The sequence below is a fragment of the Amphiura filiformis genome, chromosome 17, assembly GCF_039555335.1.
Source record: "Amphiura filiformis chromosome 17, Afil_fr2py, whole genome shotgun sequence".
Lineage (NCBI taxonomy): Eukaryota > Metazoa > Echinodermata > Ophiuroidea > Amphilepidida > Amphiuridae > Amphiura > Amphiura filiformis.
In genome coordinates this window covers 38638463-38657976 of record NC_092644.1, presented here as the reverse complement: position 1 = coordinate 38657976, position 19514 = coordinate 38638463, and the positions used below count along the sequence as shown (strand labels likewise).

Genomic DNA, 19514 nt, shown 5'->3' with positions numbered 1-19514 from the left:
GTTTGATTTTCTCGAAAAGCGAAGAATCAATTCATCAGATAATCAAAATGAACCTATATTTTGTTTAGCTGCTTGATTTCAGGGCTTGATCTAGAGGGGTTTTGCATGCACTGTAAATATATGTAGGTTTTTAGCTGTGCATGTAATTTTGCTGCTGTGCATGTACTTTTCAGCCTGTTGTTTGAAAAAAAAAAACCAACTCATTTGTAGATTCCTAAATCGACCCCTGCTTGATTTTCACAAAAAGTGAGGATAAACTGTTCTATCATTCTTGCTTGAGTATTTTGTGTGTTGCACCATTATTATTTTCGATGCTCGTTTTCCCCCGAAGTGAAAGAGCCATTTTCACCCAAATCAAAATGCACCAAGATTTAGTAATACAATCTTTGTGCAAGGAGCAAAGATAAACTGATCTTATGTATATGTATTATTTGTGTTTCAAAACAAGGCTTTTGCAAACGTTAGGAGAGAAAGAGGTACAGAAATGGAGAGAAACAGAAACAGAAATGGAGAGAAAGCGAAACAGAAATGGAGAGAAACAGAAATGGAGGGAAAGAGCTCAGTTGACAGAGGAATGAAAGTGAAAGAGAGAGAAATGAGAAAGGAGGAATCCATACACCCTTATGGAAGACATAACCTTAATCTTCCACTCCCTTTGAAATCTTCTCCCTCTGTATTCTGTATGGGACATTAAGGCCATATGTCTTCTATAGAGTTGTGTGGATTTCAACAGGAATAGTCCAATGCCTTACCTATCTATTGAGTTTCTATGAAGTGGTCTGGAAAAGCCAAAATTACCCCTAGGTTTACCCCTTCGGCTAGGTGACGTACCGGTGTGACCGTCTTTCTCTGGAAATAGAACTGGAAGAACAAGAAGAAATGCAAAAACAATGAATTAAATATATAGTTGCAACTTTATTTGGTTCCCTCACTTTAAGATTTATGTACTAGTACTTCGATGTAGTTGTTTTGAGAGATCAAATATGCATGCTGTCCTCGTACACACCCAGGGATTTCACAACATTGCCAGTTTACTGAGGGTCACTGAAAACCACTGAGGAATCGTTTGGTAAACAAAATGTCTTTGTTGGTGTAATGGCATTAAAGTCACAAAAATAATTTTGTTATTCTTTGCCAAAAATTATGAAATATTATAAGTAAGAACTGTCAGGAAAGTTTTCTGGCCATTTTAAGGTAAAATAATAGCGAGATGAAATTAAAGAAAAGCCACATACTCACAGACTACTACCGTCTACAGACGAACCACAAACAGTCAAAATCTCAGCATCACCTGATAAATGAGGGCCAATCGTTCGATGATGAAAGTCCAACAGACAAAAGTGCTACGCACGTACCTCGCACAACGCCGGCGTGATCGTCAGACACTCACGATCGACCCTCATGAATATGCAAGAATTCACATCATACAAAGCACAAGGATTTGACTGTTGATGGATAGTCTGTAGTAGTATGTGCACTTACTCTCTTGGCTGCTTTTAACTGTGGAGCTCTATGGAATGATTTAATGTCTATAAGACACTCAATCCAAATTGCTCTGTTGTCCACAAAAACAACAAATTTGGCTGATTCCAATACAGAGTGTAAGTTGGGACATGTATAAACATTTCAAATGTATGCCAAAAAAATCAGTTTTGGAAAAAAAAATCATTTAAAATGATCATACATTATGGCTTTTTAAATTATACTTCTCTGAACTGTGAAAAATTATTAAAGTTAAGTTCTTTTTATTTTCTCCTTAATTTGGCCAAAAAATGAGAAACATTTTGCTTTGAAATGGGAAATAAGGAAGATGCACACTGCACATGATTACTTGCAGTATTTAGAGGCAGCGGTTGAAATTAGTAGCTCCCACCTCAGTACATGGTAGGACAATGTCTTCATCTTCATCAAATATACATACTATGTGCCAACTTCAAATTTGAAGACTTGTACACTGTTTGGCATGCCAAATGTGCACCTACACGTGTGCATGTATAATTGTACACATAAGTAATTCAATATACCGGTTAGTTACATGTTATAACAGAGTGCAACAAACATGTTAAACTTGGGTGCATTTTTTTAAACACTGCAGTAAATTCTACAAACGCATCCCATGTCAATCTTGCCCACTGCAACCAGAATACAAATGTAGGCCTGTATATCTAAGGATAGAAAATACATTCATAATCACCTAAACACTCCATACCAAATAAGTCAAATTGAATTGAATACATGTATGGCATAAACAGAGCTCAATCATCATTCTATAATATTACACAATGTTCTTTTAAGTACAATTTATACTCAATTCACTCTTTGCTTGTAGTTTTTTTTTTTTTTTTTTTTTTAGTAATGTTTGGAATTGTTTCATAAAGTTTCAAAATAAGAATTTACTCCAATCTGAGGATTGCAACTGGCAAGTAAATCGCCCTTTGACTGACTACAGTTTGGAGAAAGTGTCAATGAACAGAGAACAATATTTATATAGATTTTATAACATGGCTTAACCATTCATTGGCAGGTCAACAGCAAAACTAGATCCTTTTTTTATAACTGAGAAGAAAAGAATTTTGCTGGTGCCCCCTTGAAGGTGGGTTTGTTAAGCTGTAGACCGGACCACGTGGGCGGATTGCTTTCCCAACCATGCAGCCAGACATTGTGGTAGGAACCATCTTTTTCCTAGAAAGTATCCTGAATATATCAACACGCTAATTGATTGACACCTGATCCATTGCTGCTATTGCGTTGGTTTATGAGTACTTGTATGGCTACCATGTATATCAAAATGATAGTACAGTATAGTAGCAGTTGCTTGTTTCTAGGGTTTTATCCCACAAAATATGAAAGCCGAGATGTAACAGAGGTGTCAGTAAATTTGTTGAAAATCGATTTGGTCCTTGGCCAGCTGGCCGAGCGCTTGTGCGCAGCATCAAACATTAATGGGGTATACATGTAGGCTACAGAGGTATCACCCCCCCTAAAAATACATTTTGTTTTCATTTATTTTAGATGAAATACCATCATCAAATTTCAGGAAAAAAGTTTTTTTGTACATTCCCTGATTTTGTTTTATGGCCCAATTTCTGAAATCCCTGCAATTCTCTGAAAAATTATCTCTATAAAAGAATTAAAACGACAGAAAGCACCTCTCGGTCTTTTGATTTGTAAACAACCAATACTTCATGCAATCATGTGGCATATACATAGTAGCTAAAATTATCATTAATTTGAAATTCCAATATCTTGCTTCCAAAAATATATACCGTATTCTACCTAATTAGCTATTGTGGGATGCTGAATAAATGTGAAAGTGAGGAATTTACTCTCAGAAACATTGTATCTGAAGTCAAAATCAGTATTATCGGTAAGTCACATGGTGTAAATAGGAAATCTGTTTAAAAAACACATGCCCAATTTGATTAGTTCAGACACTTTGAAAAGGGGACGCTTAGACGATTGTCAATTTTGTAGGGGTACTTATTAGGGGAAGGGCACTAATTAGGTCGAATACAGTAATATGTATCATTTTGAAATAGTTGCGCATAAATTCAAATTCAAATTTTATTTTCCAATTCAAATTTCATTTCAGCAAGAAATATATAAGTATCCGGAAACGACAGCATTGAACAATATTTGTTAATGGAAAAAAATACATACACAGGGGGTATTTTTCATAGAATTTGTTCAAAACAGCCTTTGTGATCAAACCACAATGTAAATGCAAATTGCACTATATAACACTGCTAACACACAGTGTCTTAAATTGGAAAAATCGTCCTTCTTTTAATCTTCCAGCTTGAATTGGGAATTAGCATTGGCTGACAATAAAAAACACTCAAAAGTTGGACCAAAACACTCAAAAGTAAGACCAAAATAAGCTGAACCACTCAAAAACTAGCTCAAAGTAAGACCAATTCAAGCCAAATTTACTGAATCCACTTCACTTGAGTGCCCTCTTGAGTGAAGTACTTCTTCCTATTGTGACTGTATTGACTGATCCAACATTCAAGTGCATTCATCCAACTTTGAGCTTATTTTTGTCTTAATTTGAGCTTGATTTTGTCCTTCTTTTGAGTGTGTTCTATTGTTAGCCACACCTAATTCCCCATTCAACCAGGGTATTAAAAGAAGGACGATTTTTCCAATTTAAGACATTTGGAGTTTCCAGTGTAAATAACTGTAAATACAATATATTTCTTGCCTAAAAAGATTAAAATATGTCAAGATATCAAGGATGAAAGCCAAATCTAAGTCAGAATTTAAATTAATTTGTGAGCCACTTCAAACTCAGTGTAGTGTTCAAACTATGGAAATCGCAAATATTTTTTTTTATGTTTGTATGAATAGTAAGTAACAAAATTTGCCTCAATATACACATAGATCTGTATGTAACTATCAAACCACCAAAGCTTCTATGCAAAGTATACAGTAGGATGTGACCTATGTACAGATATTTTAAAAAACACAGGATGTCAGTATTTTTTCTATTGTTTGTTCTGATTTCAGTGTTTGATAAGTAAATTATACTTGACTACTGGCTACCCCAATACACGTACCGAATCATGGTTTTTTAAACCAAATATCAGCATGTTAGTGTGTATACCTGAAACAGTATGTACCTCAATATAGTATGTACCTGAAAGCCTGAAATCACTGCAGACTCATGGGAACAATGAATTTTTCCTCAGTTTTATGTATAGCTACATTGTAGCACAAAATATCAATGTTAATGCTCAGAGCATTTTCATCACAAACACATTATTGTATTGTCTGTAATAAAAGCTCTGGGCATGCAATTTATTTTTAAAGAGGCCTTCATTAGACGCAAATTTTCAGATAATATGACTTACTTAATGAAATTCTACCATAATTTGGCAAAGAACTGGATGGAAGGAAGTTAAGTTAGAACAAGTTTTGTACACCCAATTTAGCGTTTGTGATGGTCAACACTGACATGACTGATGCAAGTTTAAACTTACTCACATGATATAGCATATATATAGAAGTTGTTGCACATGATTTCAGTAATTTTTTCATAGAAATATTGTAAGGAGATGTTTAATATTAATTTTACAGAAAATACAGTATTGTGTCCTATTGCCACATTTAGATGCATCCTGGAGATCCATGCAGTAGAATCACAGTGGGCGGACTTGATGCTATGAAACATACCAAGCTATTTTTAACAATAAAAATAAACATCACTAACAAAATTTGTGACCATTCCTAAAAATCATGGAAGTAATACAGTACCTATGCTATAAAGTACTAAACCTTACCCAGTCTGGCCCTTCCAAGTCTTTGGTGATTCTAGCGTGAAGTGATTCAAGTCTGTTCAATGCACATGCAGTGCACTACATGTAAATCTCATTTATTCAAAGAAGGCTTTTGATTTTAACTTGAATGGTTAAGAAAATCGCTCAGGTGAGGAAACAAATCTTACTCTACCTACACTACCAAATCTTACCAGGCCTGGGCCTTTGAGTCTTTGGTGATTCTAGTATATGAAGTATGTTCAATGCACATGCAATAGATGTCAATTTCATCTATTCAGTTCAAAGAAAGTTTTTATATAAGCTTGACTGGTGGGGAGATCACTCACTGGCACTGAGGAAGTAATGGCTCTTACTCTACCTACGCTACCATATCTTACCAGGCCTGGGCCTTTGAGTCTTTGGTGATTCTAGTATGAAGTCTGTTCAATGCACTTGCAATAGATGTCAATTTCATCTATTCAGTTGAAAGAAAGTTTTTATATCAGTGGAGAGATCACTTACTGACACTGAGGAAGTAATACATGTAGATCTTACTCTACCTACACTACCAAATCTTACCAGGCCTGGGCCTTTGAGTCTTTGGTGATTCTAGTATGAAGTCTATCTTAGGTCTGTGGATCCTTGGACTCTCTTTGTCTGGCATACGTAAACTGGGCTCTATTTAGTCAGTTAAAAATAAAATGCAGGCTTGGATTAAAATTAACTCAAAAAACAATGCTATACTACGTGCTGTATCTAACAATGCAAATTAAATACAGTAATCAGAATGTTGCAGTCATGTTCATTATAAAGCCAGCACAAATCTGTGCTGTAAATAGACTGTGAAGAGTGCATCTACCACCTACATAGGGGATGAAACACATATTGTATGTCCAATCCCTATCCAAACATAAACTACACCCTAATCCAAGAAACTTCCCCAAACTTGTCTGCAACAAATGAGAGGAAAGAGTCCAGACATAAAAGTACTTCAACTCCATGACAATACACAATATTATAAGACAATGCCTGTGAAAGACTTGGATACAACGATAGTACAATAAGAAGTTCAATCATAGAAAGAGAGAGATAAAGGGGAAAATAATTTTACCTCACAGTCTCTCCCCCAGGAGTTGTAATGCATTACATACATGCACATCATATCAAGTTGGTTAGTAAATGTGGAATAACTTCTGAATACCCTTTATGTATTTACATGTAAAAATGTATCAGTGAATTGCTCTAAGTAAGGAATTCCATGCAACCTGTGATTTAGGTATTCCCAAGTTATGCCAATGGGTTATTCAACTTCAAGTTGAAATCCATACACCCCCTGTGGAAGGCATGACCTTCATCTTCCACACAGGAGTGTAGATTTCAAATGGAGTCTCCTATTTAGGTATAGTAACCCCATTTGAAATTCACACTCCCAGTGTGGTAGATTAAGGTCATGTCTTCCATAGGGGTATAGCCCAATGATGTGCTAGTATTAGTAGGTGCTATGTTAATAATTAGTGGCTTGGTGCTTTTCTGATATGTTAGCATTACTGCATGAATACTGGTTTTTAAATCTGAATCCGAATGTTTTTAAACATTCCAAATACTTGCTACACAGCTGCGGAAGCTCACACAAGCAGTTGAAGCAACTTCAGTATTGCGATCTACCACAGACTTACAAGTTCCATAAAACAATTCCTTGGAAACTGTAAATAACATGGCACAAGCTTTCAATCGCTCACTTGCCTGGGAATTCAATTTTGCTTGTTTTTATGTGTGTGTTAGTCTTTGAGTCTAAATAGTTCAATGATGTTTGAAGCAAGACGTGTGACTTTGCAGAACTTAACTGTGATGCGATCAAGCTAAACGAGTCATTTAAGTAAAATTCATTTATAAATTTCATTGTATTTGTCATATTCAGAGATTTATTTCAATGAAAACTCCTTCACAATTGGACTTACGGTTCTTAAGTTAAGGTCATTTAAGTGTTACCGTACTCAAAACAATAACAAAAAACTTGTGAAGAGATTCATCAGGTTTGTAGATAATTATAATTTGGAGTTTTCATATTACAAAACCAAATTTTGAACACTGACCTGACAGTTTCAGTATGTCTTGGACGACATACTTCCTCAGAGTGATTGGTATCCCATCATCCTCTTAGCTGCTGGTAACACAGCTCCATCCCCAGGGGGCGTGGTCTTGAGGAGAGGGTCATACATGTACACGTGACTGAGATGAGAGACGAGGGGGCCTATCATCTCAGTCACGTGTATGACCCTCTCCTCAAGACCACGCCCCCTGGGGATGGAGCTGTGTTACCAGCAGCTAAGAGGATGATGGGATACCAATCACTCTGAGGAAGTATGTCGTCCAAGACATACCTAAACTGTCAGGTCAGTGTTCAAAAATTTGGTTTTGTAATATGAAAACTCCAAATAATAACAAAAAAGTTGAATACTATTATTGGACCATACATGTATATCTCAAAATCAATATTAGCGACAAATGACTCATTTAGCCTTATCACATCGCTTGTGTTTGTCAGTTTCAGTAGGTATTTATTAAAGTTGCTATTAATTATTGTCTAAATATTATGCATGCAATCATTTGTTCCAACATTGTATCATTAAAAACATCAAAAACATTCTCACAAGCAACATTACAAAACTGGTCTCCCAAAATGTTTATACATGTATGTTCGCAAAATGCTGTATGTATGAAGAGAAGATCAGGCCAAAATCCACATGCTCCATCCATAAAATCATCCAAGATGATCAGTCTCTTACCCGGCCTTGGGCGATGTGCTTTTGTGGGTGAATCCAACATGAACCCAATCTGCTTCTTGACACTCCTTGTTGGAGAGTCTAGCTTGAATTCTATTGTTCTGGGCCTGTCTATCATCATCCGTCTGAAGGAGGTGTCATTACCAATGCATGGACGTAACCCAGGCAACTCTACATTTTTAAAGTTAGTGTAGGTTTAATTACTTTACTTCAACTTACGATGTATATGTTCTTATTATGTTATTTTATTTTGGTCAGATTTTGTGAAGATGTTCTGAACGACATGTACATGTCACTGTCAAACATCTTTTATTTTTCAACTACCAACAAACTCTCAAGGTACAATAATCACATGCAAACTTAACAACAAAATATAATGCAGGATTGGGTCAGCTGCAACAAAACATCCTTGTTTTGCTGAAATTATATTGCAAGTTAAAAAAAATTGTCCTTTTTGTCATCAATTAATCATTTCTTTGTAAGACAGTTGCTGACTGTAAAATGCATCAAATTTCCATCAAAAAAGAAAGACCTGCTTGTTAGAGGGGTCATAACTTTTTAAAGCACAATTAATCAAAAGCAATAACATTAATATGACTTGTGCCATGCGCGTATTTTTGGGGGCTTTAGGGCACCAGCCCCGGGTCAAAGTAGGGCGGCAAAAAACGAAGGGCGGCGGAAGAAGAAGAAGGGTAAAAACAGGGCGGCAAAAACGAAGGGCGGCAAAATGAATTAGCAAATAAAAAGGGCGCAAAAATTGAAAAAGCATAAAAAAATTTGAAAAAGGGTTGCTTTTAGGGCGCTAGCGCCTAAAATCCTTCACTTTCAAACGACCGAGAAAAAAATTGTGTCAACCTTTTCGGGCTGTTAAGGAAGGGGCGGCAAAATTGTTTCTTCTTCAGCCCCCCGGGGTTGGGGCGGCCACGGTACGCCACTGTGTGCAGTGAATTTTATTAGCTGCAGTATGATACCAAACTCAGAGTGATTGAGAATCAGACATTTGGTGCTATACAAAAGGTTGCAGCATCATCATGATCATTTACTGTGTAAAAGGATGCCGCTTTACTAGGTCTTAAAACCATTATGCTCTCTGTATTGAAAAGACAGCAGTCAGCACTGGTTCTTACCGACTGATAACACATGCTGACTGCCACTTACCTACGGTGAGTGGAACAAGTCAGGAAAATTGCACCAATTTTCATTCAATCACTAATTATGAGCGTGTTTCTACAGAGCCAAATACCGTTTTGGAAACGGTATGGAACCGCTAATCACTCCTGTGGAAACAGCCTCCAACGCCTTTTTGCAACGCCTTTTTCAACGCCAACGGAAACCTCGTTGGAGTAGGTTTTTGCCGTTGACGAAGCGGGTAGATTTTCTGTGGAAACAGACCTAAGCGGTAACTTGCCGATTATTGAGCAAAATCAAACAAAATGGCTGATAATCAACATGTTAATTGGACAGATGACATGACAAAAATGTTAATAACAGCCTGGGCAACATAACAAGTCCAAACTATTATGTAAAGCCACAATTTCTCCGTGATACGGAAAAACAGACAAATTCACACAATTCGGGGTTTGCTCACGGAAATTTGTAAATGCTACAAAATAGTGAAAAACTGTAAAATGTAAAACTTTTCTGTTGATTTGCAAAATATAACAAAAAAAAGTGCTTTTTTAGCAATAATCAACCATTAAACAATCCATTCTAGCATTAATTCTAGGCCTACGATGCAAGATTTTGGCCATACTACCGTAAAAGTTAAGACAAAATACACTTTTAAAACATGTTTGTCATTCAGATTAAGCGGTATGAACACGCCAACGGCAAAAACCTGTCTGTGGAAACAGCAGGTTAAACGGCAAGATAACGGTAAGATAGCGTTATCCATTTAGCGGTAACTTAGCGGTGCGCCTGTAGAAACACGCTCTAAGTCCCGTTCATTCCGATTTGTTTTTACACAAGTGTGGTATCATACTGCAGATAACAAAATTCTTGTCACATCCATATAAATATCATTGCTTTTTATTTTAATTGTACTTTTAAAAAGGTATGATCTGTCAAACAAGTGGGGACTTTTTTTTTGGAGTGAATATATATACATGTACCCTAAATGCATGTACATTGTATGTACAATGTACACATACCTTGTGGTCATGTATACATTGTATGTACAGTAAACCACAAAGTGGGTCAAGATTCCTAAGATAACCATATCATATTTAAATGGTCATATTACTTAAAATGTTGTGTCATGTAGTTTTAAGCTTAAAAGTAAATATTTTGATACATGCATAAAGTTTCTGCACATTCTGGTGTATGACATTCAGTCAATTTCTTGTTGCTGAGTAGATTGAAAATGTTCCAATGCACATTTTTCCCAAAACAGTCAACTCTCAATCAACATGTTAATTTAAAAGTGCACAAAAATCAATTTTACTTCAACACAAGAAGATATTGTTTACTAAATTGTTTAAAAATATTGTTACATTCCAAACAGTGACAAAATAAAAATAGGTGTAATTTGTAACGGAAATTCTTAAGAAGAACGTTCCTGCAATCTCATTGGTTCTTACTTATATTGTGTCATATCACACGGGTCAGCGCGTGTGCGTCGACGCGATACGCGTACTCGCTATTTGAACCAATCGGAGGCGCATAGCAACAACGGGACTGATCGATTTTAAGCCCTAGGTAGTTCCTTATAAAATGTAGGATTCAATTTGATTAAAATTTGTAATACTTATGATATTTCTATTTGAATTGAAGTGTTTAAGAATGATAATAAAGGTATTGTTTTTAGCCGCTATCGTGCATCTATCGTCTCATATAATACGGGCGACATCATTATTTTTGGCGTAAAACAACGAGGCGAAGCCGAGTTGTTTTACGCCAAAAATAATGATAACGATGTCGCCCGTGTTATATGAGACGATAGATGCACGACAGGGCTAAAACCAATACCTTTATTCTCTAAGTAGAACAATCCTGTACATTGTAATGGGTAAAAATGCACTCTTGAAAGATATAGTCCTACATGTATTAGGATGATCAATTGAAAGGAAATACATGTACAATGTACATGTATTTCAAAAAGGGAAACATTTCAATTGAGTACATCGGTTCGGTAGTGACGTAGGTGTGTATTTCGCTTGTCGCAGTATCAAATTGTGTATGTTAAGTTAATAACGCAGAGCATCACGCATGAAGCCAAAATCAGTTTGTCAACATGCTTGTAGTACAGTGCAATCGCGAAAAAGCACTTTGTCGCTAACGAACTTGAGAGCATACTCACATGCGTACAAGGTCAGTTTGTCAGCACGCTTGCAGCGCAACTGCAAAAAAGTATTGATGTCACTAATGAACTTTAGAGCTTTCAGAAATCACATCAAGATTGTTCAGAAGTAACTTTCCCAAAAAGATCTTAAATTTCAATTATAGCAATTTCTAATTAAGTGTCTGTTTGAAATGTAACAAAACCTTTTGCAAAGTTAAATCTACTAATTAATAAGTATCTAGTAATTAATATTAACGAGTATGTGGTCTACATGTTGGTCTTTGTGCAGGATGAATTAAGTGATGAAATTGTGGTACTATAAATTTTCTTCTACATGTACATATCTTACCAGGCCTCTGTCGCTGATGCGTCTTGGGAGAGTCTAGCTTGAAGTCTATCCTAGGCCTGTCTGGTATCCTTATAGGACTAGTCTCATTCCCAGTCCCACGTATACTTGGGTCTAGATAAGTTTAATTATTGAAAAAATTACAGGAAATTGCATAATTTAAAGTTGGACTGACTCAAGTTAATTATTGTATCTAAATAATTTTGTTACAATCAAACAATTTCACACTTGGCATTATTTTGTATTATTATTAAATGTACGGTATGTATATTGTTAAAGCCCTAAAAAAAAAGGTAGTTTGCTTGCACTTTAATAATGGGCAAATCCATTAACCCTAGAGTTTCTGTAAAACAGCTTGTTGCAGATTGTAAAAAGTTGAGTCCTATATATTGAAATTATATTTAATGTAAAAAAAATTATTAATGGGTTTATATAATCCCATAATCATGACAATAGAAATTAAATTTTGCACATCTACATTCAAAATAGATGCATTTTTTGATAATCAAATCTAGTCTCGGGTACTCATACTGCAATCAAAATAAATCTGCATGAGAACTACCTGCCGATTGGCCAAAAAGAAGTTTTCATTATCAACTGGACCAATCAACAACATTATTAGAATAATTTCACCTCGCAAAAAAATTGGGGTGTACCGTGAATTATTTGCAAAGCTTCATGCTGATTGGTGATTAAAGTGAAGATATCATGTAATTGACCAATCAGAGGCAATGTTAGATCGGCAGGTAGTGCTCAGGGGTTAACACAAGCCTAACGTTTCAGTTCTCAATTGTTTGTCATTAAAGATAGCAAAATAAAAGCCACAACTTCCAGGATGTCAGTGCAGCAGTACTATGCATACTAGTTATTAATTGAGTTATTCAATTGATTCAAAATGATGTCAAACATAAATGGACTCCATACAGATCAAAATAAATAAAATATTATTAACATTGCGTACAAATCTAACAAGAGGAAATTTCTGTTCAGGTTCAAAAATGACCAATAACCTGCACTGTGCAGAAATACATTTTACACCAGGGCTATTCAATTTTCTGATGCTGCTCTGACAATATCAAGAAGCAGGTCAGCTACAATGGGTTATTCCTGTTGAAATCGGTATCCCCTATGGGAGACATGACCTTAATCTTCTACACAGGGAGTGCAGATTTCAAATAGAGTCACCCATTCAGGTAACCCTATTTGAATTTCACACTCACTTTGTGAAAGAATAATAAGATTTTTGTCTTCTACAGGGGTGTATGGATTTCAACTGGAATATCCCGGTTTTCCTGTTTTCAACCAAATTTAAGGCTGCTTTTGAAAATGGGTTTGAAGTGGGATATATAGGAGAACATCAATGCAAGCAAATAACTCTTAAAGTAAAAAATATATTGGTTATGGAATAATTGGGGTAAAAATAAGATTTTACAAATTACATTGTAAAAGATGCACATGAAATAGGGACTATCACCATAAAATGTAACTTGATCAAGAAAAAGATTTTCAACATTGTGTATATAGTTTAGAAATGTCTATTGACCAAAGACAACATAAATTTCGATTGCGTTCATAATGTCCTAGACTGCAAATTTGAAACAACAAATCACTAAATCCTCTCAACACATTTAACAAAATTCTTGTTTTTGTTTTAAATTTTTCTTGAAAAGTTACATCAAATTAAGCTGATCAAATAAATGTACAAACTCTGGGTTAAACGCAGCACAGCCATTTCTCAAGTGAAAAGAAATTGCTTCTCATCTCTTAATTTAGAATACTGAAATAAGAATTTATGACATAAAACATTAAGTGAATAATTCAATCAAGACCATGGGAAAAGTAAACTCAATACATACATGTATGTATACGTAAGGTTGACTTCTTTCACAAGTTCTGTACATGTTTTATTTTGTGATACATATAGTTCTGTAGTAAAACTGATCAGAAATTTCACAGAACCTTCCTACACTAAGGTCCGTACATGTATGCACAAATGAGTTAGACCGGGTCTAAAGTTAGACCGGGTCTAAAGTTAGACCTGGTCTAAGTGGAATTTAGTTCCATCAGGAATGGTCCTTTACTCTTATTTCCTTCCTAGAGTAGCTTGCAAATTCTAAAGATTTAAATTTATGCAAAGTTCAAAAATAATACAAAATTACTTACCGTACGCAAATATAAAGGAAAATGTCCTTTCTCCTGGGACTAAATTCCACTTAGACCAGGTCTAAAGTTAGACCTGGTCTAAGTGGAATTTAATTCCATCAGGAATGGTCCTTTACTCTTATTTCCTTCCTAGAGTAGCTTGCAAATTCTAAAGATTTCAATGCAAAGTTCAAATATAATACAAAATTACTTACCGTACGCAAATATAAAGGAAAATGTCCTTTCTCCTGGGACTAAATTACACTTAGACCAGGTCTAACTTTAGACGCGGTCTAACTCTTTTGTGCATGCAGATTGGAGCTTTGTAGTTCACTGCATTTGAACTAACTGGGCATGGAAATCCACAAATTTATATTTTGTGAAAATATATTATACACTTTGGATGACAGTCAAAAGGATATTCCTGTTGATCAAGCATGAAATGTTTGCATGCGTGCAAATTGTGTAAAGTTTGCAAGTTTTCAGAAAAAACATCAATTGTATTGCAGTACTTTACAGTATGTGGCACACTACCGGTACCAAATTTGAAAGTAGATCCTTTGAAGCTCTTTTGAGTTATAAATCTCACGTTTGTGTAATAAAATATAGCCGGGAAAACATCTTGATAGTGAGAACACTGAGAAACAATTTCTTTGCAGAAAACAGTGATTCAACAAACTGATGTAAAGCAAAAATAAGTAAAAATCAACACAGCAAATGGTATTAAAAAAAAAGTAAACTGAAAAACAAAATGCAAGACTACATACCGGGTCTTGGGCGATGCTTTGGTGAATCATGACGTAAGGGTATCCTAGGTCTGTCCACTGGTTTGGCCTCATTACGATCAGAACATCTATGTAAACCCAGGTCTAGTTATTTTAAAACAAAAAGTGGTCATATATCACTTGATCAAATCATTAAATTATTATTTACTTTACACTAAAACTAAATAATCTGGAGAAAAGGCCAAAGCGAAGTGAAAGACCTTGAATCATCTTAACCTCATGCATCGGCATAGGCATTATCAGCCTCTTAAGAACTATGCTGATTGGTTACGAACTACGAAGAGAGGTACAGATCATGTATTGAGCCAATCAGAGATGATAAGAAAAAGTCTGTCTAGGGGACTAAGCTTAAAATTGCCCACGATGATACATTGTACATAATTTGCAAACAAATAAAAGCAACAGAAAGCGCGCACATATTTTGTGCTACTTAGAAGTACTGCTAGATATTAAAGGGAAACAATAATCATATGAGGTACTGGTAAATAATGTCCTTTTGCACATAAATCATAAGCCTGTTCAGTGCGGATCAAGTTGTGGCTTCCCCTACAAACATATGTACATTGTACAGGGACCATGCAATAATTGCAAAACTGAACAATGTCAAATGCGCATTGCTTCAACAACAAAAAATGGCTCAATATGCATCTTTGTAATTAATAGAAACAGATAATAATTTGTAAAATACACTTAAGGGGGTACTACACCCCTGCCCAATGTTGTGCCTATTTTTGCATTTTTCTCAAAAATTATAGTGCATTGGTGACAAGTAAGATATGTATATTATAGGGGCAAGGACTACAACTACTGCACTGGAAATTTTATTTCAACACAGACAACAGTTGTAGAGTTACAGTCCAAAATGAGGGAAAACCAATAATTGATCAATAAATCAATATGTGACACGATCTGGTCCATGGGGGCCAAAGGAGGCATTTTTGGAAATTGAGTTACTGTAATATTACATTATACATACAATATGCTATCATTTACTGAAAACACCAATAGTCTAGCATACTTGGTTCTAAAGTTATGAAGTTTATTGATGTCTATTTTCTTATGTATTTTATTGTTTTTTACTCCATATTTTTACCTTTATCTCAGTTTCAAATTTGCCGCCTTTGGCCCCCATGGACCAGATCGTGTCACATATACTTGCCTTGAGGTGCTGAATTTTCAGTGCAGTAGTTGTAGTCCTTGCCCTATAATATACATATCTTACTTGTCACCAATGCGCTATAATTTTTGAGAAAAATGCAAAAATAGGCACAAAATTGGCCAGGGGTGTACATGTAGTACCCCCTTAATGACAAAACCACCTTTGCAATAACATTTCTCAATTGCACAATTTAAAACTCTTTAAAAAAAATTCAATCTGTACTACAAATGTACACCGGTGACCTAGATATTCTGCAATGATATGATGAAAGTGGAAAATATTTCTGTACTGTACAGAGAGTGTGGTGTATTTGTATTTTAAAAATGACACACAACACAAGTACCATGCATTTATCCTCTTTATTCATACTTCATTTATTTTAAATTCAATATAGCTGCTACAAAGTGTGTACGTATGTATCCTTTTTTCCTATATTTTGAAGATTTACTTGGCCAATCATACGATCAAATTTTTAAACAATGATGACGATGATGTGAGCAACGGCCTTTTCCCAAAGAGGCCAAATGGATTTCCCATTTTGCGATAGAGACCAAGCTCTAAGTGTGTTTTAGTGAGATTGATCTCGCTAGACCAGTCACTAACTGGTATTTGGCCAATTCCATGCCAAAAGTGCCTTTGTAACGTCCGTAACAAAATTTTGGAATGTCATTATTGCTCAAAACAGGAGCATTTATTTCAAACTTGCTAATCATGGCTCCATAGATTGATGTCACACCTACTTCAAGATAGTAAAGAAAAAAATCTGAGGAAGCACCTTGACAGTTTTTTTTTCATCATGAAAAATGTTACGGACGTTACATTTGAGATAAAATGTAACGTCCGTAACATAAATCAACAGTGTAGGACGATACAGGAGTATTAATTTCAAACTTGCTTTTCATGTTTACATAGAATGGAGTCGGGGCTTGCTCAATGTAGTTTTAAGAAAAAAATAAAACACAGAACTGAATGGAGATTTAAGGATATGTACCATCTGTCAAAAAGGCAGGCACTTTCGCGTAACGTCCGTAACGCTCGTTTCTAATTTCTGTAGCTAATTAACTTAGAAAGCCAAAACAAAATTGCTTCATAATAATGAACATTAGAGTGTACACGTACTAGTAGCATTTATAAAATGTTATCCTAACAGCAAACATGTGTGCTATTCACTTAAAAGTTGCAAGTTGCATGTATCTGTAACGTCCGTAATGGTGGAATTGGCCACTTGGCATTTTTAACAATAACTATTGGCAGTATCAGGGATGTAGCTACTGCGGGCAATGGCCGGCGGCAGAGCCCGGCACTCAGATTTAGAGCCACCACTGATAAACAATTTTTTTAAACTCTAGCACCCAGCCTTCCAAGTGTCAAAAATTGCAAAATCATATAGAATTTGGCCAAATTTAGGCAATTTACAATGTCAATTTCACAAAAAGAACCTTCAAATACCACCCAGCACTTTAGCTACAACCCTGCTTGGATTGGAATGAAAAGTCCCAAAAATGTTTCCTGCCAGAAAACCCATTTCTTCATCAAAACCAAATTTCGCGAAAACCCTGGTAGGCAAAAAACAAGAAATACAGCATTCCTGAAAAAAATTGACAGCTAGGCAAGATTTCTTTAAGTACTCAAAAGGTACAGTTCAAGTTGACTCATCAAAAATAACTTTCATCCCAATTTCAACAGAATGCAGGATGAATAACATTTGTTGCAAAAAATGTAAATGCTGACCAAACGAAAAACAAACATACGCACTCGAATGCAGATTTAAACTTAGATTTTATAAGCAAATTCAAAGCTAGAGAACTTTCTTGAGTAAGTATACCCAACCCATTTTTGAATAGATTAATATCATTGTTGATGATCACATATCACAAGACGACAATGATAAATTTTAAATGAATTAAAAAATAAAATATTTGCATTTTGGGGAATTCCCAATCAGATTTCATAACCTACCAATGAAAATATGATGTTCTATATTCCAAATTCCACATTTTACTTGACGCCTGCCGTTTTACAGAGTTCATAACAGGAACAACACTGTTCTCAATTCTTTAATAAGCTTACATGTACTGCAGTCACAATCGCATCAATCATGAATCACAACAATGCAATTTCATTACACACAATGTAAAATGACAGTGCTGTTGTTTACAAAACAATGAGATGTACACAACAGCGATGAGGCTGAAATAAAAAGCGTTATTACAACGCAACCATTACACCAATCTTACCCGGCCTTTGCCTAGGCGCTTTTGGAGATTCCAACGTAAAGTCTATCATATGATCCATTTTCCTTGCTTCATTTTCGGTGTGTAGTTTAGCTTCTATTCGCTTCAATTTTCTCTGTAACTCGACGGAAGAAGACATCTTGACTATTTAACGCATGCGTGGTTCTCTCGATGAGAAAAAGAGAAAATATTGATTCCTGCTTTATTTTCTAACGTGTCCTGGGTCCATAGTAAAAAAAGAAACCAGCGAAATAATTGATGGGGTAAAGACTCTTTTCTCTTTGAAGCTTGCATTTATTCCCTTTTATTTTTTATGTTCATTCTTTTTAAAATATATCATTCACTAGAATGGTACATAAGTTAAATATCAATTCATTTTTGGGTTGAATATCAATATCAATTTTTGTCATCTCCTCATGCATAATCCACATTGTTTGTTGAATGTTGCCACAATAAAGACACATACGCCCAATTAGGTGAATTTGGGCGGAAGTTCGACTGAGCCTATTACGCCCAGCTTGGGAAACATCAAGGTTGCCTACAAACACTCATGACAAAATGAGCCCAACTGAGTCGTGGGACAGCCATGAAACATAGGCTTAGGGGCTTTGCTGCCAGTGGGGGATCAGCCCCCCCCCCCCCAATAATTCCAGATGAAGTAAAACATATAACCAGATACAGGGAAAAATGGTTGTTTTTGACCTATTTTTCTAAAAATTTCCTGACACCAAGGGGGCAAATCCCCGGGGGGGGGGGCACATCAAAAAATTTTGGTGGGTATGCTCCCCCGGAATTTTGAGGTGGTGGGTCTTTGGGAGCTGACGGCGTACCGGTAAAAGGGGGTCTTTCGGAGCTGTGACCCGGGCTGTGAACAAGTAAAATGGGGTCTTTTGGAGCTGCGAAAAGTCAAAATCAAGGGTCTTTCTTGGCTTTTTGGTTGAAAATCGCCTGAAAAAACAAGAAATATGAGGAATGAGCAATATTTGGGTCTTTTAGAGCTGAAATTATCAAAATCAAGGGTCTTTCGGAGCTTTATTTTGGTCAAATGTAGGGGGTCTTTCGGAGCTGCGAAACCCAAAAAGGGGGGTCTTTCCGGGGGAGCATACCCGTATGGTCATTTGTGTTGAGTGCCCCCCCCCCGGGCAAATCCCCCTCGTTGAAAATTTTCCTGTAGGCCTAAGCCAATGTGAAATGTCACCCAAATAACCAAAATTTTAAATCGATTGGGGGCCGCGTCTATACCCTTTTATTTTGAATTTGTTGGGAAATACCGAAAGTAACAGGCGGCGGATGACATGATCGAGCCGGCAACTCTTGAAACCGCCCGGCCGTATGGCATTTTCCACTGATATACTCGGTTAGTTTTGTGGGGTTCATTATCGAACCCCAACGGTTTTAGCTTGTATTTATATTATTTATCAACATAGGCCTATTTGTTTGTGATATTTCAAGCGTTTTAAAATTTCAAAATAACCCCATTCAATTACACGGTTGACGATGAAAATTTACTGAATTTAGGGAATGCAT

The 19514-nt window shown here is 35.9% G+C and overlaps 1 protein-coding gene across 5 annotated transcripts in view; it reads right to left on the bottom strand.

Annotated features, from left to right (window-relative positions):
* The window catches only part of LOC140137762 (dual specificity mitogen-activated protein kinase kinase 7-like), a 49635-nt gene extending 31474 nt beyond the window's left edge, over positions 1 to 18161 (bottom strand). The window contains exons 1-6 of one of the 5 annotated variants that reach the window (XM_072159526.1): positions 17991 to 18161; positions 14577 to 14678; positions 11671 to 11781; positions 8045 to 8212; positions 5838 to 5936; positions 753 to 861 (exon numbers count right to left, since the gene is read on the bottom strand). In XM_072159526.1, the coding sequence (XP_072015627.1) occupies positions 753 to 861; positions 5838 to 5936; positions 8045 to 8212; positions 11671 to 11781; positions 14577 to 14678; positions 17991 to 18126 (725 nt within the window). In that variant the 5' untranslated portion in view covers positions 18127 to 18161. The remainder of the gene's footprint in view (positions 1 to 752; positions 862 to 5837; positions 5937 to 8044; positions 8213 to 11670; positions 11782 to 14576; positions 14679 to 17990) is intronic. The other 4 variants (XM_072159527.1, XM_072159528.1, XM_072159529.1 and 1 more) reach the window with 4 other exon arrangements.
* Between the last annotated feature and the right edge of the window lie 1353 nt (positions 18162 to 19514).